Here is a 17746-nt window from a genome sequence, read left to right on the forward strand (position 1 = left end):
GTTGTTTTCTTTTTGTACATTGGAGCCATTTCAATCCTAGCAGTAAAGAGTGATTCAGTTAACTGAATGATTTCAAAAAGAATTTGGAAGCAGTCCATTCTACTTTACATTTGAGGTATCCATACTGATGCTGCATATGTCAACACAGATCACAGCTGGGTCAACAGACTGATGACAGCTGGGTCAGCAGACTGATGCTGCATAGGTCAACAGAAAGATCACAGTGGGGTCAACAGACTGATGACAGCTGGGTCAACAGACTGATGCTGCATAGGTCAACAGAAAGATCACAGCTGGGTCAACAGACTTATGCTGCATAGGTCAACAGACAGATGACAGCTTGGTCAAAAAGACTGATGCTGCATACATCAACAGAAAGATCAAAGCTAGGTCAACAGACTGATGCTGCATAGGTCAACAGAAAGATCACTGCTGGGTTAACAGACTGAAGACAGCTGGGTCAAAAAACTGATGCTGCAAAGGTCAACAGAAAGATCACTGCTGGGTCAACAGACTGATGACAGCTGGGTTAACAGACTGATGACAGCTGGGTCAAAAAACTGATGCTGCAAAGGTCAACAGAAAGATCACTGCTGGGTCAACAGACTGATGCTGCAAAGGTCAACAGAAAGATCACAGCTGGGTCAACAGACTAATGACAGCTGGGTCAACAGACTGATGCTGCATAGGTCAACAGAAAGATCACAGCTGGGTCAACAGACTGATGCTGCAAATGTCAACAGAAAGATCACAGCGGGGTCAACAGACTGATGACAGCTGGGTCAACAGACTGATGCTGCATAGGTCAACAGAAAGATCACATCTGGGTCAACAGACTGATGCTGCATAGGTCAACAGAAAGATCACAGCTGGATCAACAGACTTATGCTGCATAGGTCAACAGACAGATGACAGCTTGGTCAAAAAGACTGATGCTGCATACATCAACAGAAAGATCAAAGCTAGGTCAACAGACTGATGCTGCATAGGTCAACAGAAAGATCACTGCTGGGTTAACAGACTGAAGACAGCTGGGTCAAAAAACTGATGCTGCAAAGGTCAACAGAAAGATCACTGCTGGGTCAACAGACTGATGACAGCTGGGTTAACAGACTGATGACAGCTGGGTCAAAAAACTGATGCTGCAAAGGTCAACAGAAAGATCACTGCTGGGTCAACAGACTGATGCTGCATAGGTCAACAGAAAGATCACAGCTGGGTCAACAGACTGATGCTGCAAATGTCAACAGAAAGATCACAGCGGGGTCAACTGACTGATGACAGCTGGGTCAACAGACTGATGTTGCATAGGTCAACAGAAAGATCACAGCTGGGTCAACAGACTGATGGTGACTCAGTCAAGAGACTGATGGTGTCTGTAGCTTGGTCTACATACTGATGGTGTCTGGGTCTACAGACTGATGGTGTCTGTAGCTTGGTCTACAAACTGATGGTGGCAGGGTCAACAGATTGATGGCGGCTTGGTCTACAGATTGATGGTGTCTGTAGCTTGGTCTACATACTGATGGTGTCTGGGTCTACAGACTGATGGTGTCTGTTGCTTGGTCTACAGACTGATGGTGGCTTGGTCTACAGACAGATGGTGTCTAGCTTGGTCTACATACTGATGGTGGCTGGGTCAACAGACTGATGGTGGCTTGGTCTACAGACAGATGGTGTCTGTAGCTTGGTCTACATACTGATGGTGGCTGGGTCTACAGATTGATTGTGCCTGTAGCTTGGTCTACAGACAGATGGTAGCTTGGTCTACAGATTGATGGTGTCTGTAGCTTGGTCTACAGACTGATGGTGGCTGGATCAACAGATTTATGGTGGCTGGGTCCACAGACAGATGGTGGCTTGGTCTACAGTCTGATGGTGGCTGGGTCAACAGACTGATGGTGTCTGTAGCTTGGTTTACATACTGATGGTGGCTGGGTCTACAGACTGATGGTGTCTGTAGCTTGTTCTACAGACAGATGGTGTCTGTAGCTTGGTCTACATACTGATGGTGGCTGGGTCAACAGACTGACCACAGCTGGATGAATGGTACTCCACTTATTTATCATGGTTTAAATGTATTACATACTCTTTAGGTTCACTGTAAATATTAATATAAAAACAATTCATTTCCATCCCAAAGAAAGGCCATCTTTGTTAATCAATAGCACTTGAGAAATTTCCCTAGCAAATGTGGTCACTGTCCGTCATATTACTTCTGTACAAGTCGTTAATGGTTAGTTGCCAGGTGTGCCAATTTGATCTGCTTTCTAGCACATTCTTCAAAATAACACACTCTGATATAAACTCAAAGCTTTGCCTGGTAATAAGCCCATCTCTATCTACTGGTGTTGAGCAGAGTTACAAACCAAAGCTGTTTCATTGCCCAACAATAAAACCATCCAGTGACTTTACATGAGAATTTGTATGATAGGTCTCTGATGGGATAAAGAAAGTATTTTATCTGCTAGACTTGGGTATGGTCAATCACAAGAAAACTGCAAATATAAATGATTTGTGATTTTATTTACAAACAATACAACCTAATTGACTCAGTCTTAAGCAAGAAATGATGTATTGCATGTCGGTCTCCTAGTAACACAATAACAAAGGAACATATGTACTAAATAAAAATTACAGCCACAGTACTCAACCAATCACTAACTCACATTTACACCTCAAATCAGCCAATTAGGAGTTAGAATGCACAACATGTGATTCATCTCCATAACAACTGAATGACCTTGTGCCATATGAACTTATATTTAAATCATTTGAGAGTATAATGATTTCCATTAATAGACAGATCTCATTACTAATACATAATCAATAATGACTGTAACTTTTAGATGAAATGGTATCGAAATATTTCAATGGAATTTCACTGTTTCTCACAGTTATTTTGAAAATGACCTTTTTACATCTGATCATATACTAGTTTAATCTATTCAAACAATTTTTTGACATTTCACAGGAATTTCAAGTTGATGATAATGCTTTTCCGTTCAATAGTTAAGCAATGAAATCTTTTTTTGAAATGAAAACTGCAACAGCAAATTGATTCCATGAAACTTGTATATGATATTGACTTGAATTTAAAATGACGAAAATATGACAAAAACAACAGATATGATGAGGACAATATCCAAGTCTTCAGAAAGTGACAAGTAACACATAAGATATATCAAATCCCTACTTTTTACATAGTTATATAGTATTTAATGTACAATCCTCATTTTAATTGGAAGGTCAACTGGCTGCTTGTGACTTCTGTGGTGATTTTCATTAATGTTTTAATTAAACCTATACAGCATTTTGTCAATTTCAATTTTAGAAAAAAAAGCATGAACTTTTTATTTGAACTTTTTGGATTAGATAATTGATGACGAATAAATTTTTGACTTCTTTTTGATTCAATTGAAAAAGAAAATGAAATAAGCGTTATAAATCTTCCCTACATGGTAAGCCAAGCAAAATTTTAAAAATGTTTTATGATAAGCACCTGCATTTATCTGTTTTATTTTGTTTAAATAAATAATAACAAACAAAATGACACCCTTTTGAAAATGACATATTCCTAAAGACTTGGATATTTGTAATAATGAATTACATAATAATATGACTCTTGATTTCACTGAATCAACGACATCATGACAAGTCAACTGGAATGACATAAATATAGAAACATGATTTAAAACGTATCTAGAACACATCTACATCATGAGATATAAATAATAAAAAGTGTCACCCTGTTGTCATCAATAAGCACTACCTTTTGGTGCCCCAGCTCAGTGTCCAATCAAGACAAAGATCTGGTGGGCAGGGCCTCATCTCTAGCCAAAACAGTGGGGTACACAAAGGGTGATTTGTTAAAAAAACAAAAAAAATAAACAAAGCTCTGACATATTTCACAAATTGCTATGTACACGATTAAATCACAAATTCAGTTGTTTTCAATACCATTTGTTTCTAGCTATTTCTATATATATTAGATATTTACGATACGTACAGCTTTCTATCTTTCTACTGTACAAAGCTAGATGAATGCAGTTGCTCTCCTGCTGTGTAAAAAGGCAAAATAAATGCAAATTTGGTTAACTTTTGTTTGTACATCTCTCATTTACAAGCTCATGCACACGCGATTGCCATTGTATAAAAATATAACCCCAATCACATCCGACCTCTCGAGGTCATGTTGATATTGAGTACGACTTGATACCTGATCAAATCCATCTTGGAACACAAAATTTTAACTTCCTTTACTTTTTAGCACTTTTTGCATTACAGCAGGTTTGGGCTGAATCTTTTTGATTTTTTTTTTGCCGTTTTCTAAGATGGTTGTTTTTAAGACTTGACAGAAGGATATTGTAATTCAGATCTGATGTTGGCCATTTGAATTAATTTTTTCATAACAACAGATATACCGTCAGTGTTCCAGGATGGTTTCCATCTTTCTTGGACATAAGTCATAATATTAAGTTTCAATTAAAGTCACAACCCAAAGATATTTCGATAAACTCATTAACTTGCATAAATTCTTATTTTCATATATAAATGATATGCTAGAATTGTGAATGAGACATGATATCACTTTTTTTCGTATCTGTTTTCTAAAAAGTTAAAAAAAAAAAGTCTTCATCCCCATCAAAATGAAATGGTAATTGTTCAGGATTTCCATGTAACATATCAGAATATATGTCAATAATCATCCATGCAATGTCTGAGCTTTTACACCCTGAATACACATTACATATTTTAGTTTTTTTATGTATTTTTTATATAAAAGTCTATGTTTGTACAAATATTTCAAAAGTGTTCAGTGAAGTCTTAACATACTCAAGTGCACAGCATTCATGGCACTGAAAAGTTAATACAAAGATATCATTCTCACTGACCATTTTTGTAAAAAACTGTACATAACTACTGTGATTTATACAAGTTAAGTAAAAATTTGTGGGGAAAAAAAAAAAAAACAAAAACAAGAACAAATCAAAACAAATACAAAGGGTCCTTACATAAAACAGCTGACATCACAAGAGTTAATGCTAGCAAATATATATTGTACATACCTCCACTATACAATATACTATACATGTGTCCACTGTGGGAAATACATAATGTACAATATATTATATCTCCAGTGTGGGGTATATAACATAATATATTGTACATACCTCCACTACTGGGGGTACATACTTTCAGTGGCAAAAGCTCTACTTGTAAATAAAGATAGTTATGTACAAAAGCTCTGTTGGTATTCTGTCACAAGTTGGAGTTAATGTAGAGAGCATTCATATTTTACATCTGGTGGTGGTTGAAGTTTTCATCAATAGAATATCTTTACATTTATTAACAAACTCAAAACTTAATAAGCAAATTTGTCAAAACAACAATTAAAAAAAAAACAAAAAAATGAAGTTACCATGTGTTTCTTTTGGAGGAGGGAGGGGGTTAATTCTACAAAAACATAATTAAAAATGATAATTTAAAACATTCTTCCAAAGGTTACAAAAAGCATGCTAATTCAATCACAAGATAATTTCAGAAGGTAGAATATTTTGGACATGGGAATCACTCTAGTATTAATAGACACATAACAGAGATCATTGTCCATACATCTACACCTATTTGGTCGTTCTATGGTTATTATTTATGGTTAAAAAAAAAAACAACAAAAAAACAAATATAATTGTTTTTTCAGCTTTAAAAATGGCATCTTAAAAACTAGCTATGAAAATGTCAGCATCTATATAATATAGAACGTATTGCACCTTTCAAATTTTACAAATAATCTTTTATTTTTACCAAGCAATGAACAACAAGGGAGGAAGTTTACAACATAAAGAAGATAAAATTCATCTTTATAATCAAGATGTATGTATAATCTTAAGTCCGGCCCCATTCTGTTGAGATCCTTTGAAGAAGGTTCCCCAAGGACTTCGCTGTGTTTTATGTAAATTCTCAGTTTGCTTGCAACAGTCAAGTCATTGAATACAAATGATAGTAAGCAGCATTAAAACTGATAAAACTTTGCTGAATGCAAAAATGCAAAGGCATTGATTACAAGGAATTAGGACACATATAGTAATTTAGCACTATGATTGTTTTCAATAACACACAACGTTGTAATGGAACAATATATATATCCCATAACTTATTCTTCTAATTTCATTTTAAATGGAGATAACACTATTGTCTCAATAACATTCTTCATATACACATGATAATGGCACAACTGAAACAGTTGATCAGTTCTCACCCCCCTCCTTAAGAACGCCTTCATACAAGTTATAACAAAGGGGAGACAACCCAATATTATAATTCCCAATGCTTTTGAACACGTTTATGGTTATATATGTGTGTAAGATAAAAACCTTTGCAATGACTGGAATTAAATACAATCAATTTAAAAATAATGATCAATATGCTGTTCCTTGTATCACTAACACTTTCAGCGCTCTTTTTCTTCCTGGAGAAACAGGGGCAGATAACTGATGTGATCAAGGGCAGATAACCCTTACCCACTCCTAATTAGGCAATGTATCTTTGATACACTTAGAGTGTTTGTAGGAGCACAAAGGTGTTAATCAATTTCTGTATCATCAGAAATAAGTCAATTTTATGATAAAACATTTATAAATAAGAATTATTATGGTAATACTATACATATAGCTCTTCTCTCCATGGATTTCATCACTATCACAACAGAGGTGAGTATGAACGGACTCACTCGAGTACTTGTGTAATTCAGATCATCTAAACGCTATCTTTTATCACAATTCCATTCGTATGACTATATGGCAACTGATGTGTCAATTTCGGTGATGCATGACATCAGAAAGGGTGCAATGATGATAGGGTCCTAGCACCTGTCATTTCAGGCGGGCGAGTTCACCTGCCACTCCTCTCTTTAAGATTGGGACAGCCCAATCATCACCTATCCCAATCACCAAATCTGTCTTTGGTTTCGTTGAAAGGAAGTCCACATTTCCCCGTGTTGCACCAAACATGATTGATCCGTTTCACCGGAAAGTTTGAATGACTAGTATTTGCACTGGGTCACAACCTTGAAACATATGACAAACCCAGATTTAGAATACATTCTTAGGTAGTATTCAAAATAATTATTGTGATCAACAAATTGGCACCCTTATCTGGTTCATCATTTCGTCTTTTGGGTTGTAACCCATGTTTTTCCTCTGCAAGAACATATGTATTTCTCTGTAGGAAGGGCGATAGCATTCGTTCCTGTTCCAGCACTCGTACATAAGGTCAAAGATCTCCTTGGGGCAGTTACTTGGCTGCGGTAGGTACACCTCTTTGTTATCGTTACGGTAATAGTGTCCAGCGTTCTCAATCACCTGCTCATCAGTCAGACTGTCAAAGGGCTGGTCCTTGGCGAAGGTTAGCACTTCCCACAGCGTCACAGCAAATGACCACACGTCACTCTTGGTCGTGAATTTACCCTGGAAACAAGGTTTGTAGAGATGAAAACACTACTATACAACAAAATATCCAGGTAGATGTCTTGTTAAATCCTTGAAATTCCTCCGACAATACAGTGATCAATCAAAGGTCATAAACTTTCATAAAATAAGCGTTTGACACTGTTAATATAATTTACTAGTAATAATTTAAAAGACAGGTTTCAAGATTAAGATGAAAAAAACATATCAACACACGATAAGATTTATATAGAACTATATCTATTTTACATACCAGTAGGATACTCTCCCACGCCATCCATCTAATGGGTAGTACAGCACGACCCTCAATCCTGTAGTAGTCGGAACTGTACAGGCTACGACTCATACCAAAGTCAGAAATCTTAATGGTGAAGTTGGTCCCCACCAAACAGTTACGTGTCGCCAAGTCTCGGTGAACCATGTTTAGAGATTCCAAGTATTTCATTCCCGAAGCGATCTGGGAGGCCATGTAAATCAGACAGCCGTAGCTATGAAGAGAAAAGAAAATTATTTATAATTTCTGCTTTTGTATACTTTCATATTTCATATCATGAATCTTATGATCACCTTCTCTACCAGATCATTCTTAGTCAGCAGATTTCAATCAGTAGATATTGATATCCAAATCTAATTCGTTTAGACATCACAAAACATTTAACATTTGTTTATATTCTCATTCAGATTTTTTTGTGGAAGTTTTTAAAAATACTTTTGATCCAAAAATTAACATAAAATTAGAAATAGCTTAGATATGGCTATAATTACCTCAGGGTCTTGGCATTGGTTGCCTGGGCAACTGGGCTTTCTGCTTCATGGTCCAAAAGAAACTGGTTTAGGTCTCCATACTTCATGTACTCAACAATCATACACAGTGGCTCCTCATGGGTACACACGCCGAGTACACGCACAATGTTCGGGTCCTTGAGTTGGGACATAATCTTAATTTCCTTATGAAAGTCAGACCTGTTTGATAAAACAACATCATTAACCATTTATCTAAAGTCTCTGTTGTGAAATTTGTATGAAAAAGAGAATTGATTAAATTACTTATCACTATCATAATCATGTTTTTTTTCCATGTTTGAACATTTCTTCTTCCCTTTTTTACTCCCAACCTGAAGTTCTCTGAAGTCTAGAAAATGTCTGTAGGACATGAGGTTAATCAGTGCTATCCTTTGGCAATGTCTATAATTAGAAACAGTGACCTTAGCCTTGAGCTTGGAGCCTTGAGATATGAAGTTTTGACTCCCCATCCCACAGGTATTCTTTTTGATAAGATTTGTTAAGAAATGAAGTGAACACATGGTTGGTCAGAGGTAATGAAAATACATTAAAGGGAGCATACTTATTTACAAGTATCAAACCATATTTAGATATTCTGTAATGATTGTGTGTGACAGGTAATGTGAACTGTAGTGACTTACCTAGCTCGGTCATCAGCATTCCTCCTCAGCATCTTCACAGCAACTAACACTGGGCGAGAACTGGTCCGGTTTCCAAAATATTCGTCATTAATGAACTCCCCACAGTTGATGGCCTCACACAGATGAACCTGTTGATCAGGAAGACAATGATATATAAATAATTAGGTAGCTATTCCTTTATCACACATATACAATTAATCAAGCTCTCTTCCTTTATTTAAGTTTCTGAAAATCACAATAGACACCCGGGAATCACTCCTTTTTACATTTCATCTTTTTTACAGGGACTGATTAAGTGAAAAATGTTTCTTCATCAAGCCACAAATCTTATTTTGTAAAATTTTTATTCTATTAATTCTACTTCAGAAATGGAAGCAGCAATGGACAAAATATGTGGATATAGTTCAAGCTTTGCAAAGAGGAAACAGACCAAAAAACCCCTTACCTCACCAAACTGACCCTCGCCGAGAACTTCAATGAACTGTAGACTATCTCGGGGGAACTGCATGACAGAGTGTTCTAGAGACAGAAGGAGTTCAGCATTGGGAACAGCATACACATTGTTACCACTAACACCCTGTAGACTTGGGATGTTGGGCACCTGCATGTTGTTGATTACGTCAGCTGCCGCATACAGGGCATCGTATGTCGGAGGCTTGTCCAGGGAATTGGTCATCAGGGAGGGTGTGCCCCCGGCTGATTTAGGGGTGGCATTGCTCCTCAGGGGAGGTTGAGGGGGCTGGGGTGGAAGGGCTACCACCAAAGCAGACTTTGTCACATCAGGTACGGCATAGTCTCGAGAATCTAAGGAAGTAGATGAAAAAGTTACAACATGCTTTAATTAAAGTGTTACATTTTAATGACTGTGGACTTAATTAAAAAAATTGAAATAAGCATAAAACCTGCTTATATTATAAATTTATAAATTTTCCCATTTAAAAATATGATACAGAAAAGCAATGTTAGGTATTGTTGTTGTAGAAATATTTTTTTTCTGTTGTGGTATGGAAAATTCTAAAACTAAAAAATATTTATTTAACAGGTTTTATGTCCACTATTTCGGCCATTTGGCAGATAAGGATGGTTAATAAAATATACATGAGTATCTATAGAATAACATGTCCTTCACACCATAGAGAGATTACAAATTTATATATATGGTACACCTACATATATATACACCTACAAGAATACATATATATTTTCTACTTCAGGGTAATGAATTTATAAGGACAATAAAAAAAATCGTAAAAGCTTCATCTATCAAATGCATTAAATATTGAAAGTTTTGTTTTTTCTTTACTGAAGATAAGTTTTAAAGAATAATATAATTTATCAGATGTAGCTATGGGAGATTTATAAAATAAACACCTAAATATATTACTTTTTTTTCTCCTAAGCCTTATAAATCAGGTGTTTCTGGAGGAAAAAAAGTACACACTGTTGAAATTAAAGCAGTATGCAAAAGCTTTATAGCATATTTGTAGAGTAAATATTTCCATGAAGCAATGGCCAGTTGTCAACTTTATTATGACTGATTAAAACCATAATTATTCACAAGATTGGAAGCTGGCATTTGAAAAATCCTGGATATGTTGAAGTGACAGAAAGTGAAGCATTGAATTGCATTAATAAAGAACAATATATATGTAGCTGTATGAAAAGAAGTCAATTAATTAATTCTTAAAATCCATTCCATACATATCACAAAGAACACAAGTCTTAAAACATTCTACTGTGTCTGAAGGGGAGGTAGGGTATACAGGGGATGGAACAGCTAAATGGTATACATTGGTCTCCTCTGTAGCTTGTTGAACATTAACCCTGCCTTCAACCTCATCTACATGCAAACTTTACAACATTGCATCATTTACATTTCTGTTCGTTGGAACACAGGAATACCATGGTCAAAGGGAAGTAACTCAAAGAATATCTGAGGATTTTTTTATCATTACACATTCATTCCATCATAATGAGCTTACAACATCCAGTTTAAAGCAGATAAACTACAAGCCAAGCAAACACTGCATTCCTTTATCTCTTCCATCCATTTCAAATTACAGGGTCCTCTTTCAGAAACCAACTTAACAAGGAGGGTCTCATTCTCCTAACAATTCATACAATATACAGGTTCTATACACATCAGGAAGTATCCTTTGAAGATATGGCACCAGGAATTTACTACATAAACCATTCAGAACACATGCTTATCTTTTCCTCTTGAAGTAAAAGAAGAGGTGTTCCAAATAGCAAACATGCTTCACAACACCAGATGTCCTTAATTATTTCTAGGTCTTGATCAAATAAATTCTACACCAACAATCACATTTTTTAAAATCAAATATGAATATTTGACGAAATGAAGCTTTAAAGAATTTGCTGTGATTGGGGTCTTGTAAATGTAATATTATTATGGAATTTGTGAAAACTACCATGGAGAGGTTTACACAGTTAAGTTACACACAGGTCAGGGTTAAGTATGAGTATGGCTATATTTAGTAATGAAGGTTTAATATCTCTGTAGGATTTTTAATTTCTCTTAAATATTTTAGTTAGAAAATGTGAAATTCACGAAAATGGACTTTAGAAACAATTATTATAAATTTTTTACAAAATCATTGGTTTTTGTTTTAACGGTTAAATAATCTTTAAGATAATTAACATATAATACTTTAACAAAACCCAAACAAATTTGAAAATCCAAAATGAATGAATGAGTTTTACAATAATGAAGTGTCTACTGTCAATGCAGAACTCCTGAGTAAAGAGATATTGGTTTGTTGGGAGCAGATGAAGGCAGTATATTTAGGGGCAGGCATTACATCCCATAATATCTGGTAAGCAGTATCAGGCGAATCCACATGGCACCCTCGACATGCGCTGGTATTGAGATTAGACCAATGTATACCTGTTCCTTCAGACGAACTCGGGAAGTCAGGGAGTTCTCTCCCTTGTATTGAATCTTTGGGATCCAAGTATGGACAGGAAGGAGTTGGGCTCTTACATAATTTTTCACCGCCGTTGCAGAGTTCTCGATCTACATCCATTTCGTCAGTGGCTACACTGTTGTAGACGTTTCCGTTAGACACTTTGCCATTGGTGTTGCCTTGAAGGTCACTGAGATTGACAGCGATGTGTCGTTCAACAGCCGGCTTCAAGCTGCGACGGTTGTTGTTTTGTTTCATTCTCTTATGTCGGATAATGAAAGTGATAAGAACGACAAAGAAAACCAAGAGGAGACCACCTAGGGCACCGATGATAATTCCAATATGATCGTCTTTCATGGTAGCCGTTTCCTTTGTTTCAGGTTGATCATTACGGTCATTCCTATCTGTGCCTACAAAAGTCAAAACAAAATATGAAAAAATTCAGACACAATAATTCTATTTTTTTTTTTAACTTTTGATTTTTTATTTAAATATCAGTATTTTCTTTGAGACAATTTGATATTTTGATGCTGTACACTGAGGGCCTTTATTATCATCAATTTTCTAAAAACGTTTTCAGTGAACTAAACGGTAAAATAAAATTTTAAGTATTAAGCACATGACCTAGGTTGTCACAGAAATCTAGCATCTTTACAAGAAGATTCTATATTGCAGGCCTACTGACTGGTACTAGACATGCAATATAATCCTATAGATTTTATGAGAGATGTTAATTGGTCGCAGTCTTAATCAGAAAATTAGGAGTGTAAGTGAGTCGATGACGACTGCCGTGAAAGTTGGACGTTAGTTAGCGTTAGTGATTATAGAACTGTTAGAAAGTGAGGTGGTCTGGTCCAGTGACTTTCTTAATTCTCAACAAGAAAAAATCATCAATTAAATTCATTATTAATTTGTAGAGGAGAGACTGTCCAGTTGGCGAGAAACAGAATATATCTTACCCACATCAATCGTTGGCTTATGAAAATTGATATCCTGATTTGTATCAGAAGAATCCAAGGTCTTGGATTTGCTTGTAGTGGGAGTGAATGTTGTAGGGGGAGGAGCTTCCATTGTGAAGTTCCCATTGGCTGGTTCTGTTATAAAGATATAGCTGATATTAAACCACTGCTGACAATATGAAAGTTCTACTGAAAAAATATTTAAATCCATAGCAAACATTAAAACATTATTGGTATAACTGAGTTTTTGAAAAATAATTTGAAGAATTTTGCCCTTGACTTTTGTCTAGATGGCACTAAAATCATTTTTACAGATACTAATCTATTCAGAATGTCTTTTAGATAGAAGATCTGTCTCAAAACAAATAATTTCTAATCGAAATAATACTGAAAACTAACAATTAAATACCATATTAAGTTGAGAGTTTCGTCAGTGTTCTGTGTGAAGTTCTAAAAACCTACCAATGGTATTGCAATAGATTTGGGTAATGAACGAATGTAATCACTTTCACTGTACTTACCTGAACATCTGACAAGTGTTATTTCTTATCTATGTGGGTTAACCTAAGTTAGTTCATCTCTCCTAATGGAACAAATACTATGATGAAGAAGTAAGTCTTACATAACTATGAAGTAACAGGACACTAGTAAGAATTGTATACAACTATTGAATGATACTGGACTTGAAAACTAAAATTCTAACAATCTCGGTCTTCTAAAATCACTTCTGACCGTGCAGCTTCACATATAAAATATAGTGCAATCAGTGGAAACAAGTTCATTATTAATTTTCAAGTGAGTGAAGAATCTGATCATTAGAACATCTCACATGATCAGATATAAAATAAAAAAAAGGTTAGTAATCCCAGTTAACTTTAAAAACTATTTGACTTGTAAATAAACTACACTAAAAGAACTGTCAAAATTTTGCTATAACCATTTTAAAAACATCTACTGTAAAACTAGTACAGACACCACAAACATTGCCCTCCTGTTAAGTTGGTGTATCAGTGTGATTTATACTACGGAGACAAAAGTGAGAATAACAAGTAATTACATGTAGATTAATCGTTCGATTGTGATAGGGATGTCAGTACAATACTACAATAAATCACATATAATTACTCCACTGGACTAATGTAGAAAGGAATTTGAAGCAATTTCCGAAAATTTCCAAAGAAATCTGATGATGTAGTAGACTTTGTAAGTTGAATGGTCAGTTTTGCACCATTATCCACAATATATTAGAGAGAAGGTGAGTGGTCAGTTCTAAAAATTAAGATTATATACAGCAAGTCTTGTCCATTCACCCCCTATTAGAGAGTAGGTAAGTGGTCAGTTCTAAATTTAAAGCTTGTCTACATGGTCAGTTTAGTACCTTCATCCTTTTTTAGAAAATTAAAGTGACCAATGGTCAAGTTATAATGATTATTCTTACCTGAAACAAACTTGACTTCACTGATCATCATCCACTTGGCATCAAAGTAGAGGACAATCTTGACAAACTTTCCAGTTGTGTGGTTGAGGCTAATCTCAACGTTCCGAGCATATTCCATCCAGGAGTCCCTCTGAAAATCATAAACTACTGGTGGCCCAGAAAAGTATTTGCCTCCCACACTGAAAAAGATCTCAGCCCTTCTAAACACTCTTACATCTTTGTTAAAGTAGTTATTACAATGAAAAATCACCATGGAAAAGTTCCGGATTTGGTCAAATTTGAAAACAATTTCAATAGGCATGGTGGCATGAGTGTCATTCTTCCATCCAACCCACTCATACCCTTTGATTCCAAGGCCTCTCTGGTCTAAACGGAAATTCCCTGTACCTTCATCTCCATCAGTCAGTTGTCCTAAACCTCCAGAAAGGTAATTTTCATTGAAGATTCCATCATAGGTGAAATCAAACAGATCCACCTCTGATCCTCGTTTGTCCCCTTGAGGCATCGTGTATGCAACTACGCTGTCTGTAACAACAAATAAGTTTATAATCAATTTAAATGATTATTTTTGCATAAAAACACATAATAAATCAGGGTTTTTTTTCAGTAAGAGTTATCTTTCTTGTCCCTATAACACACATCACCAAGTTTGTTTCATTAAAATTTTGTAAAAATATATTAGAAGTGATTTCCCGCAGTGACAAGTGTTTTCTTACTACTTTCATCTTCTTGTCAAAAACCAAGTGATCAGAGAAGCAGGTAATCAACAGATGTTATGGCAGTTTTCTGCTTGGACAGAAGAACTAATTGACTAGTCCCAATCTGTTGATGTCGTTCATGAACCAAAATATCTGTCTAATGAAAGAAATATGAAACTCCTGAAACAATGAATAAAAGGGACCAATCGGATAGTCTAGCCCAGTCAGTTAGAACCAGTTTTCTGCAATAAAAATTTACAATATGTTTTTTTCATTAGTTCCTACATCATTATTACCCGATTGGCATTTCGTTCTCAGGCAGCGGAGAATATTTGTTTGTGATCAGAGCTGTGTGGTGGAGAAGAGATTTCTGTGAATTTTGATCACAGAATAAAAAATCCATTACAAGCTAGGTGGTCAATCTTGAGAAATCGTTAAAATCCTGCTAATTTCAATAGCTATTTTTAAACTCACGAATGAAAGAAATTTACCTATATATTGTAAATATAACAAAATTAATTATAAGAATACTGGTAACTGATAATATTGATGAAAACTGATTCTATAATGGTATTGATTTAATCTTCTATCTAAACGATGATAAACTTGGCAGAATTCAGATTGGGGTTGAACTCCTGAATATGGTCTTACATATATTCACAGTTGCTTCAAATGATTCAGACCAACATCTACCGTCTTGAAGTAAATAAAAACAGATACAAGACAAATCTTTAGATTTTGTAAAAAAAAAAAAAAAAATAGAAACTTTCACATACTTACCTCCATCAGTATATTTAAAATATTGCCGAGTCCGTTACATATTCATAGCCGTATATTCATACATTAACAACATATTGCTTAGCTAGTGGAATTATGTTAATTAGTATTGTTAGTCTCTTAGGATGTTGATGATGATGATGATGATGATGATAAATAGGAAAAAAAATCATCTACAAGTAAATATGTACATGAATAAGTTTCATGTGACAACAGAGCAGCAAATTATGATTAAAAACAGTATATGTTTGCTGCAGTAAGTGATTTCTAGTACAAAATCACAATATATACAATGTTTGATTTACATTTTTAAATTCATGAACAATGCAAGATGTTTTAGGTGAAGATATTCTTATGACGGCTCCTTTCATATAAATACCTAGAAAAATATCCTAACATCATACGCTACCAGCTGAATAGGAAAGTTGTTTCATATACAGATTTTGGAAAATTAGAGCAAAGCAGCATATCTATATATATATCATAACCTAAAAGGCAAAGTGCTACATGTTAAACTATAAGAAAATTACTCCAAATCTTATTGGGTACGAAAAGATATAGAATATAATTTCCTGGCCTGATCTCTGGTGTATATACAGGAAGGTATATACTTTTTTCCCCACTTTAACCCCATTGGCTAGATTACTCTGTCTGCCATTTCACCATTACAAGTACTCAAAGAGCTGCCAATGTTAACCTAATCTCTGACTACTTATGTAAGTTATAAATTTGTAAATATATTATAAGAAAGACTTCACACTGTTAGAAACTAATGTTTTGACTCATAAAACAGATATAATCAGCCGTTAGGACCTCGATATCTGTAGTTAAATATGTTTGTGAGTTCTACATTTGTAAACATATTAGAAAACAACCTAAGAGTTGCTATAAAGTGATGTTTTCGCTCCTAACATTGATATTTTCATTATGGTACCATCGTCAAACCTCCGACATCCAATTTTCCGCCACCAGGCTAAAACCCTTCACTAGTTAGTGCTTGAGATAATATTTTATGCTCAGCATTTTTGTATCGGCGAGGTCTTGATAACTGGTGATTTAGCCATAAAACATCAGTGCCTGAATCATCATCATATTTTCTCAAGCATTTTACGTAAATTGTCAGTGTTGCCTAATGATAAATGTAATCAACCATCTTGTAATAGACAATTTTCACGAAAAATATTCTTAACTTCCCCGGCTGCGTAAAGGACTGGAATGTAAACTAATGTATCATAGTCGGGTCTGTGATTTTTTTCTGTGTAATTAACTACCGCGCTGATTGAATTTGAATATCAATTACTCGTGTTCTATGGCAGAATCAGGATGTGCAATGAATTTGTAAAGCAGTTAGAATTTGATATCATAAAGTTAGAGAGTTCCATCTTTTAATTTGAAGTTGATGGCATGAGTAATTTGAGCAATATATAAAAATTTTACAACTCTTTTTAAATCATCATGAGCAAAAATGAGATCCTGCTTTTAGCAGACAAAGCAATAACATTTTTATGACTGACAGGATGAAACATCAATGATTCTACACATTTACAGCCAATCATTACATCAATGTTACAGTGAAAACACAATATTCAAATATAAATAAACTATGATTTATATGAACATGACATATGTTTTGGATAATTGACCTTGTAAGGTTTTCATTAGTTTTATAACAATGGAAGCGTAATGGTTTTTTGAAATTAGAATCAGGAAATCAGAACACACAAGTTTCAACTTAACAATACCTAGTCATGCATTGTTTCCCTGGGGAAATTCTCCAGATCTGCTGTTTACTGTTATAGGTTTAAACTGTAAGTAATCACAGCATAATACATTCATGTCCTCTACTTCTATGTAGAATTTTTTTCAATCTACCTTGACCAAGTTGATTATCTATTTGATGTTCCTTTGTCTATGTGGGATTTTTGATAACAGGTAATGACTATTTTATCCTAACTGTAATGACTATCACTGGTGTTTACAATCAACTGTTCCAGATTCTATACCAGTCAGACTTCTAACTGTAATGACTATCACTGTTTACGATCAACTGTTTCAGA

At 35.0% G+C, this 17746-nt stretch overlaps 1 protein-coding gene across 2 annotated transcripts in view; it reads right to left on the reverse strand.

Annotated features, from left to right (window-relative positions):
• Positions 1–2507: 2507 nt before the first annotated feature.
• LOC132555594 (discoidin domain-containing receptor 2-like) overlaps positions 2508–17746 on the reverse strand; it is a 140519-nt gene continuing 125280 nt past the window's right edge. The window contains exons 6-13 of one of the 2 annotated variants that reach the window (XM_060219942.1): positions 14215–14739; positions 12777–12911; positions 11895–12227; positions 9336–9694; positions 8891–9018; positions 8232–8429; positions 7720–7954; positions 2508–7466 (exon numbers count right to left, since the gene is read on the reverse strand). In XM_060219942.1, coding sequence (XP_060075925.1) covers positions 7134–7466; positions 7720–7954; positions 8232–8429; positions 8891–9018; positions 9336–9694; positions 11895–12227; positions 12777–12911; positions 14215–14739 — 2246 coding nt within the window. In that variant the 3' untranslated portion in view covers positions 2508–7133. Of the gene's footprint in view, positions 7467–7719; positions 7955–8231; positions 8430–8890; positions 9019–9335; positions 9695–11798; positions 12228–12776; positions 12912–14214; positions 14740–17746 lie in introns of both variants that reach the window. The other variant, XM_060219941.1, reaches the window with a different exon arrangement.

This window comes from Ylistrum balloti, unplaced genomic scaffold, assembly GCF_031769215.1.
Source record: "Ylistrum balloti isolate Yb309-2 unplaced genomic scaffold, AGI_CSIRO_Ybal_v1 Utg370508, whole genome shotgun sequence".
Lineage (NCBI taxonomy): Eukaryota > Metazoa > Mollusca > Bivalvia > Pectinida > Pectinidae > Ylistrum > Ylistrum balloti.